Here is an 18,090-nt window from a genome sequence, read left to right on the forward strand (position 1 = left end):
TATTTGCTAGTTGGAAACTGTGCTGTCAGCTTCATTTCTGGTAGGAAAAGGAGACTGAGTAAAGTGAAGGCACATTCAGCTTGTACAGTTTAAGTCCACTAGGTGTCACTACTACTGTTCTCATTATAGTAACTTTTGTTATTGGAGGATATTGGAGTAAAGAAGAGGGAGATGAACGATTGATGGGGAAGAGTTATGGAATCTTGGAGAAACTTATTTCCCAAACTGATGCTAGGAGTTTAATTATCATCAAAAGAAAATTAAGTTACTAAGAGCCAGGTTTTCTTTCTTTGATTTTTTTTTCCCCTTTTAAATCTCTCAAAACAAAGGAGTTTGGCAGAAGGGGTTGAAATAATTTCTAAGGGTCTGTACTTTGCCAGGTTGATAAGCAACTCTTCTCCTCCCCCTCTTTTTTTTTCTTTTGCTCCAGGTAGCAAACCAAGGTCTTCTGGTTTCACTGAAGAAAAAAAAGGTGTGTTTTTTTTTTTAATGCTTAGAGGTACCCTCATATCAAATAAATAATATGAATAACTAAATGTAACTTATCAAGTAAAGGTAAAATCTTAAGAAATACACTTATACTCAGACTCCTGGTCTACCTTTCTTTCTACCTAGCTGTATTCAATTTAACATGTATTTACTGACTGGTTGTGCTTCTAGGAACCGAGTTGTCCTTCTGTCACCCTAACCATTGATAAGGCCCCACATGTCATCTCCATGTTCAGGTCTAGAGGTTTTAACATTTGAAGGAGAACAAAGACATCTTGTGATGGCAAACAAAATAGGCTCTTTTCCTGTTTTTTAGTATAACCAAGTTCCTCTGATTGAATCTTGCCTTTATCAATTAAGAGTCTTTACTAGGAATAAAGTACAGAAACAAAAGTTTCTTTAATTAGAAACCATATATGTATTGTTAATTATTTTAATGTGATTAAAGATCTTCCCCACCCATAAATGGGCCTGCTCATTAAGGGGAGTTTGATTAGGGAAGATTTGTGTGAAGGCCCAAGCCTTTTGTTAATGAGGCACTGGTTCTCAAGGGTTATAATGCCTCTGGTTCTAAATACTCTGAGTTGAGGTTTTACTTTGCAGCTCATTGGAAGTATTTGGCCAGATGAGGACTCTGGGAAGCTGCTAAGGACCCCTCCCCCCACCTTGGAAAACCCTAATGTTGGTGCTTCCCTCTTTGGTAACTATGGTCAGACAGTTGGACCTGTATGTTGATGGTTAGGCAGAGGAAGTCATATCTGTTGATCTTTGATTTCTCTGTATTTTCTTTGAAGTTCAGGGTGTTAACTCCCCTGAACTAGGTGAATGATACATGTGCTTGATTAAAGTGATTGTTAACCCCTCAAAAGCTGCCTTTCCTTTTATGAATGCAGATCTAAGATCCTGTGATAGCAACCCGCCCCGTGTATGTTACAGTATTTACTGTTACGAATGTGGAGGGATCAAAGAAGAAAGAAGGTTAAAGGAGCTGACTTTATTTGGTCTAGAAAAGAAAAAGCCAAATGGAGAATTGTAATATATTCTGAAAGGTTGACCTGGTGGTATCAGGTACCACTCAGGTCAGAGATCAAGGTTTAAAGGGCTACAGTAAGCGAGATGATGGATAAACCTAAGAAAGGACTCCCTGAGAGCATGGTGGAGGAAACATTGGAAGTCCGCAAACAGTGTAACTAGTTGAGAAATAAGGAGATGTTCTGAGTGAGCTAGGGTAGCTAAGTGGCACAGTGGATAGACTACCCAGGCCAGGAGTCAGGAAGACATATCTTCCTGAGTTCAAATCTGGCCACCTTGGGCAAGTTGCTCAGCCTTGTTTGCCTTAGTTTCCTCATCTGTAAAATGAAAGGTCATGAAGTGTCAGACATGACTGAACAACAAAATCTGAGCTGAGTTCCCTCTACCAATGGAGCATTTGGGAGTTAATGGTCCCACTCTCTTAGCAGAGGAAAAGGTGGAAGTGATGAAGTAGAATTTCCAGGTTGATGGGATCTTGTGGGATGATAAGATTTTCCCAGTAATGAGCTTCCTGGAGTGTTGTAGAGAAGTCATAGAAGTTCCAAAGTAGGTGAGAAATGAGGAGGATTAAAGAAATCATCTTGGATTCAAGAAATCAACTGTGTAAGTACAGGTTGAGGGAAAGTATAGTTAGACCACAACTTATACACAAAAAGATCTGAGAGATATAATGAGCTAGCTCAGTATGAATCCATTATGTGACATGGCAGTAAACAAACAAACAAACAAAAAACAACCAACTAATACAATACTAGGCTGCATAGAGAGCCTGGATATGTATCCTGGCTATATATCCAGAATGAGACAGGTGGTGATTCTTATACTCAACTCTGCTCAGACACCATCTTGAATACTGTACTCAGGACTGAATGAACTCTATATCTTAGAAAGGATGTTAACAAAATGGAGAGAGTCCAGAAGAAGCCAGCCAGGAAGGGGAGAGGATGGGAAACCACACTATCTTGGTTGGTTGGTTGGTTGGTGTCCTTCATTCTTGAAAAGGACCAAAATGACCATGTAAGATTAGTTGAAGGAGGTGAAGATGTTTATTTGTAGAAGAGAATGCTTGGAGCAGGGATGGTGTGTGTGTGTGTGTGTGTGTGTGTGTGTGTGTGTGTGTGTTGATAATCATTTAATATAAATTTTGGACTTTGATAAGGGTCAGAGCTTAAATTAAGAAGAGCCTGGACCTAACAGTCTCTGAAGTAAACTCAGATAATGCCTCTTCCTATGTCAACAAAGCCAGATAGGGCTGACTTAACATTCCTTACGAGACCCTTAACCCAAGATACTATCTTGAATAATGGGATGTTTTACATATCTTAATATTTTGAGGACATATACTATGTTATGGCATGTTAATGAAAAAGAAAACACAGACATCCTGGGTTGTAATTTCAATTGAAACTTTGTCAAACTCTGTTATCTTATTGTATTTTCAACCTATGCAATTAAGAAATTCCTTTCTAATGGTCTAGTTAATCAATCATGGACACCATAAATCTGAAGGACACAGACTACCTTGGATTTTCCTAAAACAGATTTAAGCCTGACTATTCTTGTACTGAGCCAGTCAGGTGTAATTCTGGCTCCATGGATCCATGTAACTGTTACCTTAAAGGTAATAATAAAAATGTATGCATTTAACCTGTTGCCTTTTATTTAACCAAACTTACAGGTAGACAGTTAGTGTGTGTGGGTGTGGGGAGGCATGAATGATAGGATAGCTATCTTCAAGTATGTGCAAAGATCTGTCATCTGGAAGAGACGCATCAGTCGGATCAGGATTCATATCCTGCTTCTGACACATACTGACACTAGTCAGGCTTAACTAGAATTTAAGTCACTTAATTTCTCAGTGCCCTAAGCAATTCTATAAACTACAGGGAAAAAAAGCTGCCTTTTTTTTCTTGGTAGAGGGACTTCAGGTTCAAGATCTGACATATAATAGGTGCTTAATAGGTATCGATCGCTTGATTGTTCCCTACACTTCTGGATAAAAAAAGAACAAAGGAGAAATGGGATTATACTTAATCTGCTTGACTCCATAGGTGGAACATAAAGCAGTGGGGGGGGGGGGGGGGGGGGGGGCCAGAGAGGAAGATTAGATTCAAAGTTAGGGAAAACTTCCCAACCAGCAAGCTTCTAAAGTGAAATGGGCTGCCTCTGCTGGAAACCTTTGGGCCAAGGCTGGACGATGCCTTGTGGAGGACATTGTAGCAAGGACTCCTGCCCGGTAAGGGCCAGACTGCGTGGCCTCTGGCTTTCCTCCCAACTCGGAGATTCTCTGGAACATCGTGATCCTGGCAGGAGCCAGAGTCCCCGTCGTCATGACAACATGGAGCTTGGTCACAAGGTGTCTGCTGGGTTAGGCCGGAGCCCAGTTCTCTGTTACCCTTTGGTTACCGAGAGAAATTGACTAGTGTGAGAGGGGGGGAGCAGAGGGCGTGGGAGGGAGGGAGGGGCATCCTCACACACTCTCCTCTTTCAGCTCCCACTTCCTCCTTTACCGGGAGGGAGCGCGCGACCTTCCCAACATGGCGGCCGCGCCCCCCCCTTCGTCATTCCGCAGGGAGGCGTGGCCTCTGGAGGAGCGCATGCGTTCAATATTCCTCGGCTCCACTCCCTCCTCCTTCCTTCCTCAGCTCCATTTTGTTCGCGGACGCTGTGAACGGTGGAGTGGATCCATTTCCGGGTTGGCAAAAGGGGCGGTGGCGGCGAGAAGGGGTGAGAGAGAGAGAGAGGAGAGTGAGGGAGAGAGGGGGAGAGAGAGAGAGAGAGAGAGGAGAGAGAGAGAGATGAGAGAGAGAGAGAGAGACAGAGAGAGAGAGAGAGAGAGAGAGGAGAGAGAGGAGAGAGAGAGAGAGAGAGAGAGCTGGTTGCTGAGAGGACGGGCCGGGGCCGGAGCGGCGGCGGCCTGAGTGCGGAGGGGCCGGAGCGGTCGGGCCCCGGAACTGAGGTGACCCGCGGAGCTGGGGGTGGGGGAGAGGAGGGGGTCGTGGGGGAGGGGCTTGAAGGGAGACGGGGTGAGGGCGGGGTTTTGAAGAATCTCTCCCGAGGGCTGGGTGGGGGGAGGGCTGAGAGAGTGCGGCGCTGAGTGCGGGGGGCGGGTAGGGAGCCAGGAGGAAGGAGACTGGGGTGGGGAGGGGGAGGGACCCTGGAAGAAGAAACTAAGCTGGAGGATCGGGGAAGGCTTCTGTCTCCTCCTCCTCTCTCCTTCCAGACACCTTCCCCACCCCCTTCGAAGGGTCCAGTGAGTCGTGTGCAAGTGACATTCCACAGGACTGCCGGAGACACTGTTTGGGGGGCGAAAGTGGGCGGGTGTGGAGGGAGGGTGCTGGAAGGGACGTCGGAGAGAAGTCGTGTGGAGGGGGAGCGGGTGGGGGGGGGCGATCTGCCGGAGGCTAAGGTTGGGGTGCTTGTTAAGAGGGCAGGTGAAGTTGGGGCAGCATGTGGAACCTGACAAGCCGGAGGGTCAGTCGTCGCTGGCGTTACTAGATCCCTATACTGTGTTGCCAGGCAGTCCTCCGCCAGCACTTATTAAGCGCCTACAGAGCACTCACTTGGAAGAGAAAGCTTAAAAGCAAAACAAAAAGCAGTGGTCTGTGCCCCCTGGAGCTCATGGCATGATGGAGGTAGCGTGTACGTAACTCTGTGAATCTAGGATATGTAGAGTTGGAAGGGCATGTTGGAGGTGGGATCTGAGCAGTCTTGAGGTAGCCAGGGAGGCTAGGAAGCAAAGCCAAGGAGGGAAAGCATTTCCAGAAGGTGGGGGGGAGGGGTCGGTCTGTGCCCTGGCTGTTGTGAGATGGGCCAGCCCTGTGTGAGGAATAACAAATAGCTGTTGTAGCTGGATTGTAGAGTTCTGGAGAGGATTCAGGTGTAAGGTAGAAAGGGGCACTGTGTGAAGGGATAGGGATATATAAAGAAAGGCAAAGGCAGCCCATGCCTTTACGGAGCTCACAATTCTAGTGGGGGAAGCAACAGTAAATTAAGCGTGGATGAGAGATGATCTTATGGGAAAAGAGGTGTTTACCAAGGCTCGCCCTTATGAGGATTAGGAGGGATCTAACCAGTGGAATGTAGAAGTCTAAGTGTATTGTCTCATTTGACCAACTTTGAGAGGTTGGTCCTACAAGTATTAACCCCATTTTATAGATGTGAAAAATAAGGCTCATAGTGATTAAATAAATATATATGCATGTCTGTCCAGTAGAGCAATTTTATTTTTTGTTTCATCTCCAGTGCCCTGGTTGCCCAGTGACTGGTACTTATTTGGCGCTTAATAAATGCTAGTCGAGTTGTCTTTACACACATAGTGAAGTGTCAGAGGTAGCATTTCTGCTGAGTTCTCCTAATACAGCCCTCTAAACAACTTAAAAAAGGCATGTGAAACTGAATTCTGAGTTCGAAACTCTGCCAGCTATAACTCAAATCTAAGAGGAAACTCAGGTGTGTTCCTGAGGTCTCCCTCCCCTACCTGTTTCCAGGCTGCTGTTTTGGCATCCTGTATATCAAGGGTTGGGGAATACTTGTTTCTGGAGGCCCACAAAAGGGTTCATGGATTTCCAGGTTTGTTACAAGCTAGGTTTCTCTTCCTAGTTCACCTTTAACTTTGAGGCAAGGCATGGAATTTCTAATGTTTCAGATTTTTCTATATTTTCTAACTAGGGCCCTTTCTTCATACTGGCTCTGAGATATTTAGGACTTTAATTGGATTAATCCACAAGACATTGGATCATGATAAAGCTATAGCATGAATCAAGCTTTCTGTAACCCTTCTTTCCATTCATGCTCCTTCATGTCCTAGAGAAGAATCTGTTGGTATGGCCTAATACATGTGTATTTTTTTTAACTTCATATTTCCAGTGTTCAGTGTGCTACTCTTAGTGTTACTGATATTGGTTGGCATTAGGCAACATTGTCAGCAGTGGGACTTTAGGACAACTAAATTCAGTTGATAATTTGGCCAGGGGAGGATGCACTGGATTCTTTACACTATTTAGCCATCAGAATGTCTGGCTTGCTGTTAGTGATTTAAAACATCTTAATGTTTATAGTTGTCTAATGATTTCCTCTTGGCTTTTTTTGAGAGACAATTAAAGAAAAATGATGTTTTTGAGGTATTGGGCCAGTTGTCCAGAACTCATAAAATTGACATGCCTGCCTTCTGATGAATTTTATGGTACCCTTTGAACAAATTTAACTTCTTGATTTTTCTTCTTTAGCAACCTTTAGCTAGCTAGGAAGCTAGCTTTTCTTTTGTCTCTTCCTATTTGAGTGCTGTCTCATTGGTGAGCCTTAGAAGATGTATTCCTAAAAGCCATCTCTGCCCTTGAGCATAGTTATTTTTTGTGTAATTTCAGAACATTGTTTACCTTAGTGGTTATCTGGCATTGATGAAGATGACTACCTAAAGACTCAGAATAATGAAATTATCAAGATAGTTTAAAGAACTGAATTTGTGTGTTGAGAGGGAAAATGTGACATTGTCATTCTCAACTTCCAGGAGACTGTATACTCTTTATTTAAGTCAGTCTTCCTTCCTCTATATTTGCTTGAATATTCCTCATCAGCTAGCTCATGAAGGCAAGATGAACTGTTTTTTAATTTTTCTTTTTTTCCTTTGTGTTTAGTTGGCAGAGTGACCTGGTACACTTGGGTCTCTATTTTCCTAGCATTCTGAAGCCATCCTGAACTTGATAGGCTAGAGATTCTAGGTGTGTCAGCAGCTCCAGACTTCACTGATGACCCCCCCGGTGAACTAGAGGTTATGAAGAGAGGACACAGTTATTCAGAGGTAAAATAAGTTCTACTTTTACTTGTTTTCATTTTACCTGTAGTTAATCTTTCCTCTTCTCTTTGTCAAGGCTCTTGACAGAATGAATTCACCTTATTCCCTGTCACATTTCCCTGTTCCTCTGCTGAGGGAGAATAGTTGCAGCAGCAAAGTACATGGTAGTGACCTTCTGTATTTTAGTCTCCTGGGGACACCTTGTCTGTGACTTGGTTTGATACCACGAGGCTGAAAAGAACCTTGACTGCCCCAAATGGGGGTGGAAACAGAAGCTGAGCTGGTTTCCCTTGGCTTAGAGAATGCGTGTTGTCAAAGGAAAGAATAGCTGCTGACATGCAAGCAGAGACCTCAAAGCAGGGGCCAGCAGTTTGGCACAGTGCATCCCTTGGCCAAATAATTTCTTTTCATCTCCTATCATGACTGGTGATCTCCTCAAAGCAGACTCTGGTTGCTGCTGTTCTTCACACAGCTTCCCGGCAGAATTTGGCTGACTTTGTATGGATGGACTGCCTGGCTTTTGAAGGGGGTGCCCGGGACTGTGGAGGGAGGGGGGGTTGCTGTCAGAAATGAGACTTGTTGGCAGCTCTGAGGGCTGCCTTGAAGGAAAGGAGTCAGTGTCTTGTCCTAGGATCATTGACTTCTTTCTTAAAAATTGACCTTATTCATTTAATGGCTTAAGTACAGATTGATTACCTTGAACTTATTAGAGAAGTGTTTTTGGAAGAAGCCTGGCAGAAGTTGCATTTTACCTCCTAATTTTGGAGCTGTTTTGAGTGATCACAAGTTCTAGTTATACTTCTGAGATTTTAGAAAAGTGATATTGTCACTTTTCTAAAAACCAGAGTTAATAGGAGAAAAATCAGGTGTGGAAGTTACACATCTGCCAATATTTAGAATTTGTGTGTAGGACTGGCAAATTGTAAAACAAATAGAGTTAGCTTCTCTTTTTGTCATTTATGTGGAGACGTACATCTCAGCAAAAAGATTGAACAGATGAAATATAAAAATTTGTTCCATTCAACTTTTCTTTTTCTGTGTAAAATTAAAGAAGATTCCTAAAGGTGCTGGAGTGATTCAATCAAAAACTTAATTTCTGAGAGTCTTGAATTTTAATAATTTCTGATGGTGAGGTCTTTGCTCTTTGGATAATTGTTAATAAGCTTAGCTTCAAATATTTCCTGTTTTTCTGAATCTGGAGTGACTTGGCTACCATCTTTCTCCCTCTTCAGAATCTGAGGTTCTACTGCAAACTCAGGCTTTAGTAAGATGCATATATTCACTGTGGTTAATGAATTAGTGGCTTGATTTGTAAAACGGTATATTCTTTCTATTCTCGTGCCCAAAGAATATTTTGAATGTCTTGTGTTTGAGAAATCTACATAACTAAGGAATATATTTGGATTTTTCTGTAGTACTGGTCAGTTTGCAGTAACCTATTCTCAAAGCCGGCTGGGTGTTTTTGTCAGTTTCTTCAGAAACTGTTGTGTCCTATCAGGATACAAATTAAGTCCCTTTGAATTTTGAAGCTATCCAGTGAAAAGTCTCTGTTTTTCACACTTTTTGTGACAACAGTTCAGTATATAAATTCTGTCTTTGTAGCAACATCCGAATCTGTTTCACTTAATGTGAAGCAGAGCCCAGGTTTCTCAGATTGAAGTAGTTCATTTATTTATTTTTAAAAATTAGCTAATTTTTAATTTTCAGTATTCACTTTTATAAAGTTTGGGGTTCTAAATTTTTTCCTTTCCATCCCTTTCCCCCTTCCCAAGATGGCATACAATCTGATACATGTACAGTCATATTAAGCATAAATATTTCCACATTAGTCAGGTTGTGAAAGAAGAATCTGAACAAAAGGGAAAAACCACAAGAAGGAAAAAGAGAAAGAAAATAGTGTGCTTCAATCTGCATTCAGACTTCATAGTTCTTTCTCTGGATATGGATAACACTTTCCATCCTGAGGAAGTGGTTCATTTAAATTGATGTTATTTCCTTTTATAATGATATGTACTAATGTAGAGCAAAATATATGAAAGTTTGTGGCTAAGTGACAGGTTTCTTTCTCCTCAAGGATGCAACAGGAATACCCTATACTGCTTCTGTTTGCTCTCTACTCCATTCTTAGGGTGTTGGTCTAAGATCTATTGCACTACATTGAAATTCCTTCTGCTACTGTTTCAAAATGTAGACAGATTAAAATCAATTTATGTGTTTTTTTTCATCAGTTTATTTTAAAATTTAACATAAGCCATCCTGAAAAATTCATTTATTACAGTTTTAAAAAAATTTATAATGTTCTCCATTTTCTCAGTGATGCTATTCTGTTATTCATTTTCCTTCACTGTGAATTTTTTTTGGGGGGGGTCTAGTTCTAACCATATATTATTCTTCAGGCTTTACTTTGCATTTTATACATCTTTCCAAGTATTTCTATACTTTGGATCTGTGAGCTGTTAGCCTTTTAACATTATTTGAGTTTGTTGTTGAATCATTTCAGCTACGTTCGACTTTTTGTGACCCCCATTTGGGGTTATCTTGCCAAAGATACAGGAGTGATTTGCCATTTCCTTCTCCAGCTCATTGATGAGGAAGCTGAGGCAAACAGGGTTAAGTGATTTGCCTGGTGTCACACGACTATTAGGTGTCTGAGGTGATATTTGAACTCATGAAGATGAGTCTTCCCGATTCTAAGACCAGTGCTCTATCCACTGCACTGCCTAGCTGCCCAACATTATTTGAGTACCATTACAGGATTCGAGCCATCTCATGGTGTCCATACATGACTGGGCCATCTCCTTCTCTGAACTTACATCTCCTAGATGATGTCCTTTATGTTGTTTGCCTATTATTGCCCAGTGTGTCACCTGATATTTCGGTCTTTGGACCAACTTGATGGGTTGGCCATCCAACTAAAAATCAGTTGGACAATAGGCATTTTTCATCCACTTGATTGTCCTTTGTGGATTATTAGATCAAACTCTTTTGGGTTATTGTGGATATCATTAAAAAAAGGAAGGAAGGAAGGAAAGAAACAAGCATTTATTAAAGTGCCTACTGTGTTTTGGACACTTGTACTAAGAGCTTTACAAATATTTCATTTGATCCACACAACCACCCTTTGAAGTGGGTACTAATTATTATATTTTAAGATTTGAAGAAACTGAAGCAAATAGGTTAAATGACTTGTGCAGGATCACTCAACTAGTGTCTGAGGCTGGATTTGAACTCAGGTCTCCTGACTCTAGGCCTGGACTTTATTCTATACACTTGCCACCTTGATGTAATCAGCACTATGTCATCTACAAACTGTAGTGTCCAGAGGGCCTTCCCTTATGTAGGGAACTCATTTTCCATTTGGACTCTGTCCAGTAAATACTGTCCAATTTAGTGGCAAATACTTTCCTATATGTCTTTTGTTAATAGGATTCTCTTCTTCTTCACATAACTCTTGAAGGGACTCCTCTCTTAATAAAAAGACCTAAAACAGAAAGGTATTTGCTACTAAATTGGACAATATTTATTGAATAGAATCCAAGTGGAAAATGTATACTTTGGAGATAGCTTGTTGGAGGAGAGCCTTAAAAGTCGGTGTTTTGTTCGACTGAGTTAAATGCTTTTTAAAAAAATAATTAAAAAATAGAGTAAGATCTTATGTCCTTTATATTTTTAGTCTGTGAAGATGTGACCTGCTGTATAGAGAATTGTTTGGAAATCTTGCCTGTCCCTTATTGTTTACATTGAAGATTCTCTGGATACTTTTGTAGATCATCCTCATAATATTTTATAGAGAATAGAAAGTAGGCATGTGGTTGTATTGAGTTCTTCTTCTGGTCTTTAGAATCCAACTCAGATGTCTTTACTTCCATTACCATCTCTTACATTCTTCCCAGCAGTCTTCTCCTTGACTTCCCTCCCTCCCACCTCACCTATCTTTTTTTGCACTTACTTGGTCTATTTATCAAGTGTGTTTGGTTTTGTTTTTTTTTTTTTGTATGAAGGTATTAAAATCATTCTTGCTTGTCATTCTAGGATGTATTTTTTTAAGGGCTAGGATCTATTTTTATCTCCTTCAATACCTAGAACAGTGCTTTTCATTGAATTGAATATAGGCAGTTCAGTGTAAGTGATTATCAGTTCAGAGTGTTGCAGGAAAAAAACATTAATACTAATATTTAGTGTTTAGGTTCAAGTCTGTCAGAGACCATTTAATATTAATATTTAAGGATTTCTAGCTTGGGGAGATGTTCTTACTGGCAGAGTTCCTCATGCCCTCCAACATAATTTTCTTCCTCATGATGATATCAGGTAATATTTATAGGTTTCTTGTACCAGGAAAAGATCACAATATGTAAAAATATAATTTGAGTGAATATTCCAAAACAAGTGAGTACCAATCTCATTCTCTCCTGACCCACTCTTCTTCCTTAAATAAACCCAGGGACCTCTGGGACCTTCTCAAGGGATATCTCAATCCATCTCCATGGAGGAGAGGAGATTGACCTCAGATTTACACTTTGTTAGAAGGTTAGGTTACCGCCCTAGATGAGAGAAAGACTTAAATTTTTGTTCTACCTACTTTCCTAAAGGGAAAAGTCTAGAAGGAGTTTTAGGCTGGAGAGACATTGTAAGTTTTGTAAAAGTGAGATTTTTTTAATATGCTTCCACAGGAATTTTACCAATTTTGAGATCAATGCCTTTCACAATTTATCATGGATTTGGTGCTATATGGCATGAAATATGGCAGCAGATTTTCTTATCTCAGAGTTATATGTAACTGCAAAAAACTTGAAATAGTCTAAATGTACCATAAATTAGGCAATCATTAAATTGTAGTAATTTAATGTAATGATGTGCTGTAATTAAGATTGGCAAGTATGAGGAATACAGAGAAATCTGGAAAGACAATTTATTAAGAAACTTTTGGTCTAGATCTTTGATTTCATTGGTGTGGCAAACTCCATGCAGAAATTCTTTCTACCAGTGTAGATGAATAGCTGTTCTGTAAGCTTATATTCTTAGAGAGATGCCTAGGACACTGAGAGATTATGTTCCTTACCCAGGGGTCATATTGCCCAATAGGTGTCAGAGGCTAGACTTGAACACAGGTTTTTCCAAGGCCAGCCAGTGCTTTATCTACTAGGCTGAAGTGCCCCTTATAATGAAATAATGCAAAGTGGGCAAACAAAAAGCCAGAACTAGAAAAATAGAATTCTACATTAAGAACACATGAGGAAAATAAATGAGAATTCTGACTGTGAATTGCAGTAACTAAAATAGTGTTATAGCATTTTATGCATTGAAATGAATTAAATTTAGTTTGCATTACCATTCAGTATTAAGTTTTTAATAAGACATTTTGAAAAGAAAAAGTAGTACTCTCAGGCTGTTTTAATTTCAAAATTTGTAGTTATAAAAAGTCTTTTATTTTTAATCATTCTCTGACTTCTTTCAGTCCTTTCAAACTACTAACATGGCAGGTTTAAACCATGAAAATTAAGGGCCTGAGAATTTGGCTTAGGGTCAGTGACACTTAAGAAACACTTTCTTGGGATTTGGGGACTGCTAATTTGTCATCTCCTGCTGGTTAAGGAACAGAAAATCTGTTTGCTTTGTTTATTTGTATTCCTCCGGAGGCTTGTAAGACAGCACAGATGTTCATGTTATGAATTGGTGGATACAGTATGTTATCATAGGCCAAGTGTCTAGTAACACGTTTTAACTACATGTTGGACATGCAAAAGATTGAGCTTGCAACTCAAAGAACATTATCATTCAGAATACATCAAAGCAGTTTTTCTGCTAATGTATTGCCTTTTGTTAAGTAACTGTCATTGTTTTTCTAAGTCCTGATGGGTTGACTTGATTTCCTACTTTTTTCAGTTGTCTCATTTTGCCTTTTTTTTCATAATTCAAAGTCAAATGGATTTACCATTTGGAGTGCTAATGGCTTTAAGATATTAGAGAGTAGGAGAATAGATACTTTGACAAGGAAAGGCACATCTCTGTTACTTGATTTTTCTCTTCTAACTGGTTTGGGTCTTAATTCTGAGATAATATGTAACAGTCCATTCTATGTGAGGTTTGGGGCATCTTTCTTTCTCATCAACATATACTGTAGGTTGGGTTTTTTTTTGGTCCTTTTCATAAAGGAGGTTGTCATTAGGTAGTTTGTATCTACATCTAGCTGACTTTCTTAGGCATTCTTAACTCTGATGTTTCGACGTGACAGTGAAAGATGAAACATTAATTTGGGGGCTGACAAGTCCAGATATTTCTAGTTTGGAGTCATAACAGTCCTCCATAAATAATGATTTGGGATTCATCCTGCTTCATGACAGCAGTTTTCTACCCAATCAACACAATTTCTTGGATCCTCTAAAGATGTTGGCTATTGGTACAGAATATATAAATTAAATGAGCGCAATAACCTAGTGTTTGATAAACCTAAAGATCCCAGCTATTGGGGCAAGAACTTATTATTTATTTGACTTCAAAAACTGCTGGGAAAACTAGAAAGCAGTCTGGCAGAAATTAGGCATAGACCAGCATCTCACTGAATACCAAGATAAGCTCAAGATGGGTACATCAGTTAGACATGAAGCGTGATAGAAGCAAATTACATGAACATGAAAGAAATAACTTGTCAGAGCTATGGATAGGGGAAGAATTTAGGACCATAAAAGAGATAGAGAGGTTCTTAAGAGGTAAAATGAATAATTTTTATTACATAAAATTAAGTTTTTCACAAGCAAAGCCATTATAGCCAAAATTAGAAGAAAGTCAGGAAATTGGGAAAAATTTTTTATAAGTTTCTCTGATAAAAGTCTCATCTCTCAAATATGTAAGGAATTAAGCCAAATTTAGAAAAATAAAAGCCCCATTGATAAATGGTTAGAGGATTATGAACAGGTGGTTTTCAGAGGAAGATATCAAAGCTATTAATACTCATATAAGAATGTTCTAATTCACTAATAATTAGTGAAATGCAAATTAAAACAACTCTGAGGTACTACCCTATATCTGTCAGACTGGCTAACATAATAAAAAGGGAATATGACAATTGCTGGAGGGAATGTGGGAAAATAGGTACACTAGTTCACTATTAGTGGAGCTGGGAACTGGTCTAGCCATTCTGAAGAATAATTTGGAACTATGCCCAAAAGGAAACTGCATACACCTTTTGACCCAGCAAAACTATATACTCCCAGGAAATCAAAGGAAAAGGAAAAGGACAGGGCACATACGTACCCAAAATATTTATAGCAGCTCTTTTTGTGGTGGCAAAGAACTGGAAATTGAGAGGATGTCCGTCAACTGGGAAATGGCTAAATACGTTGTATTATATGATTATGATGGAATACCACTGTGTTAAAAGAAATGGTGAAGGAATTGGTTTCACAAAAACATAGGAAGACTTGTATGAACTGATGCAAAATGAAGTGAACAGAACTAGGTGAGCAGTGTACACAGTAAGACCAATATTGTAAAAAATAATCAACTATGAAAGACTTAGCTACCAGGGTCAAACAATAATCTACCACAGTTCCAAAGTATTTGTGATGGAAAATGTTATCTATCTCCAGATAGACAACTGATGGTCTCGGGGTGCAAATTGAAGTATGTTTTTTTGGCTTTATTTTTCTTGCTTTTTGGGGGGAGAGTGTGTGTTAATAAGGGGACATGGCTAATGTGGAAATGTTTTGCATGACTTCATATGTATAAGGGGTATCATTTCTTGCCTTGTCAATGAATGGGGAAGGAGCAATTAAGAGAAAATTTGGAACTGAAAATTAAAAAAAAATGTAATTAGGGAGGAAAAATATATGTGAAAGTAAAGAACTATTTAAAATTTAAGTAAACTATTGTAGTTGAGAGTAAAAAAAAATCTTGGCTGGTTTTGTTTTTCAGCCAGCTGTGTTTAATTGAAGATAAAGCCTAAAAGAGGGATCCTTTATGCTTATCTCTTCACTTGATTTACTACTTTTAAAAAAAATGATTGCTTTTTATAAAAATAGCATTTATAAGTTTATCTCTGCCCTCACCCCCCCTTGTAACAAAAACAGTTAAGCAAGTGAAATTGACACACAGTTCCACACCCAAAAAACCCCATCAACCAGAATTCTGCTGAGAGAAAAAACAAGTTTCATCAGTCTTCTGATTAAAATTAGTTATTTACCTTAAACTGAATTTTTATATGTCTCTTGATTCTGCTTTCTTCACACTACATAAGTTCATACAGATATTTCCTAGTTTTTCTGAACAACTCATATTTGTTGTTTCTTCCACAAAAAGTGCTTATTAATAACATGGGGCTTTCTCTCACCTCAGTCCCTCTCTGACTTCATTTTTGTTATATGCCTTGTAGTAGATAGACATCTGGGTCAATGACTTTTCTTGAAAAGTTCCAAATTGTTGGAATGGTTGGATCAGTGTAAAACTCTACCACCAGTATGTATAAAAAGTTCCTGTCTTCTATAGCTCATTCAGCGTTGCTGGTTTGTGGTTTTTTTTCTTGTTTGCCAGTTTAATGTGAGGTGAAACTAGTTTTACAATATTCCTTTCTCTTGGTGATTTGTTGTAATATTTAGTTTGTTAATTGAATTTCTTCTGTTGATCATTTGTTCATATTTTTTGAACACTTATCTGGAAAATGGTTCTTAGTCTTATATTTTTGTATCAGTTTCTGGTAGCAGATTTTATTCTTGGTTATTTAATTAAATCTTTTTTTCCCAATCTAGTTTCTCTTGCTTTTGTTTGTGCAAATGCATTTTAATCTTATGTTATTCATCTTTTATGACTACCTCTATCCTTTGGTTTAGAATTTTCTTACTTTCTTGTGAAAGGCATCTTTTTTCATTCTCCTTATCTCACCCCATTGTATGGGTGGTTTTTTTTTTAAACAGTAGGTTGAGAGTCCATTCAGAACTTATTGTGGAAATAAGTGCAGATCTAAACATTTTCTGCAGACATGATCAGTTTTGTCAAATAAGGAGGGTCATGGTTTTAACAGTAGGTTCTGAATGGATGACTAGTGTCAACTTTAAAAATTACAGACTGGTGTTAAGAGATTCATAAGGTGCAGTCGAAGCAACTCATTCTGCAGGTGAGAAAAGTAGAGAGCTGTGGTCCTCAAAAAAAATATGAGGCAGCATCAGGTACCCTTTTGACAATCTGGTTTAATCTGTGATTTTCTTCTCAGAATGATATTTTTAAATGCATAAAGTAAAATACATAAGATGACAAAGATTCATCAATTATATTAAAATAAATATGTAATATTCCCTATCCAAATTCATGAACCTCTTGAAATCTTAAGAACCACTGGTCTAGGACAGGCAGATTGACCAGGAGTATATAGGGTATTTGTCCACAGTTCTGTGGAAATATAGTTTTAGCTAGTAGTCACCATAAAGTTCTTAGCTAGAAACTTTATAGTCTCATTCGATTATTAATTGATCATTGACTTTGCCTTTGGGCATACTTTGAGCCTTTCTTGATTAGTTGCAACTACCAGTAAGTACCTTTGACCCCATTGTGCAGTTACAGGGCCATCTGGTTTGCAGTTTTCTCTTTGCTTAAACTTTAAAGGTGATGCTGTGGAGTCAGTGGGCCTTGCTGGATGATATTCAGATTTAATTTTCAAATTGCCTTTGCAGTGGTAACTCCTAGTCCTGTCCTTCTTGAGAGACCCTTTTCCAGCTGTGGTTTATCTAATTGAACACTTGGGTGGACCTCTTATTGATCTATAATAATTTTAAATGAGAGCACTTACTTGGCTTTTAGACTTTCCTCTTTAATCTGACACACACCATCTAAATTGACTACTTTGAGGAGGATCCTGGGAACGAGTAGCCTCATCTACTCTGGCACACTCATTTACCTCAAGGTTTTTCTATGGAACAAAAAAGATGAAAGTAGCACAGTGATTTCTTAAGTAGTCTTATGCTGCAACTTTGTGTTTATTAAAGGAAAAAATATATATTTTCATAAATTCTTTGTAATATTTTTCTTCCTTGTCTCAATCAGCCAAGAAGCACTTACTAAGCACCTTCTGTGTTCCAGGCACTGGGGATGCAAGTACAACAAATGAAACAATTCCTCCTTAAAAGGAGCTTACATTCTAATGGGAAAGAAAAGTATATAAATAAGTATATGGAACATTGAGTTTGTCCTTCATTCTCTAAGATGATGACATGACTTGCAGTTAACTTTGGTCTGAGTGAGGGAGGGCTATGCAAGGTCACCAGCCTCACTTTCTCCTCCAGAGCCATGTGGGTCCAGTGTCCAGATATTCTTAAGGACAACTGGAGATGGCCCAGGATGCAGTGAGGGACCTTGGCCATTTTAGGCTAAGGTCTTAAATCACATTCTTTGAGTGAGGTACACATTCATGAATAGGCATCTTTAAGTAGTTACTTAAGGGATAGCCCCTTTACTTAAAAAAAAAAAAAATAAAACTGGGAGGGGAAGACCCTTTTGGTTTCAGGGAAAAGAGAAACAGTTACTATTTAGTAAATACTAATGCAACATAATTGTAAATGAACAAATACAAAGTAGTTAACTGCAAGGTAGTTTGAGAGGAAGGGTGCTGGCTGTTGCCAGGATTGGGGAGGGAATCAGGAAAGGCTTCGTGCCAAAGATAAGCATCACCTTAAAGGCAGGGTGGAACTGGAGCTGGAGTGCATTTCAAACCTTTGGAATGGCCAGTGCCATACCCAGAGATGGAAATGTCTCGACCGAGAGGCTGTTTTGGCTGTATCACAGAGTGTGAG

General features: G+C 39.2%; 1 protein-coding gene across 9 annotated transcripts in view; it reads left to right on the forward strand.

The window, feature by feature from the left end:
• The first annotated feature begins 4,133 nt into the window (after positions 1-4,133).
• WIPF2 (WAS/WASL interacting protein family member 2) overlaps positions 4,134-18,090 on the forward strand; it is a 65,711-nt gene continuing 51,754 nt past the window's right edge. For 3 of the 9 annotated variants that reach the window (XM_072646357.1, XM_072646355.1, XM_072646353.1), the window contains exons 1-2: positions 4,172-4,480; positions 7,158-7,321. Coding sequence is in view for 2 of the 9 variants with exons in the window: in XM_072646362.1 (XP_072502463.1) it covers positions 7,295-7,321 (27 nt within the window). In the remaining 7 variants the exon portion in view is untranslated. Of the gene's footprint in view, positions 4,481-7,157; positions 7,322-18,090 lie in introns of those variants that run through there. The other 6 variants (XM_072646360.1, XM_072646354.1, XM_072646362.1 and 3 more) reach the window with 4 other exon arrangements.

This window comes from Notamacropus eugenii, chromosome 2, assembly GCF_028372415.1.
Source record: "Notamacropus eugenii isolate mMacEug1 chromosome 2, mMacEug1.pri_v2, whole genome shotgun sequence".
Taxonomy (NCBI): domain Eukaryota; kingdom Metazoa; phylum Chordata; class Mammalia; order Diprotodontia; family Macropodidae; genus Notamacropus; species Notamacropus eugenii.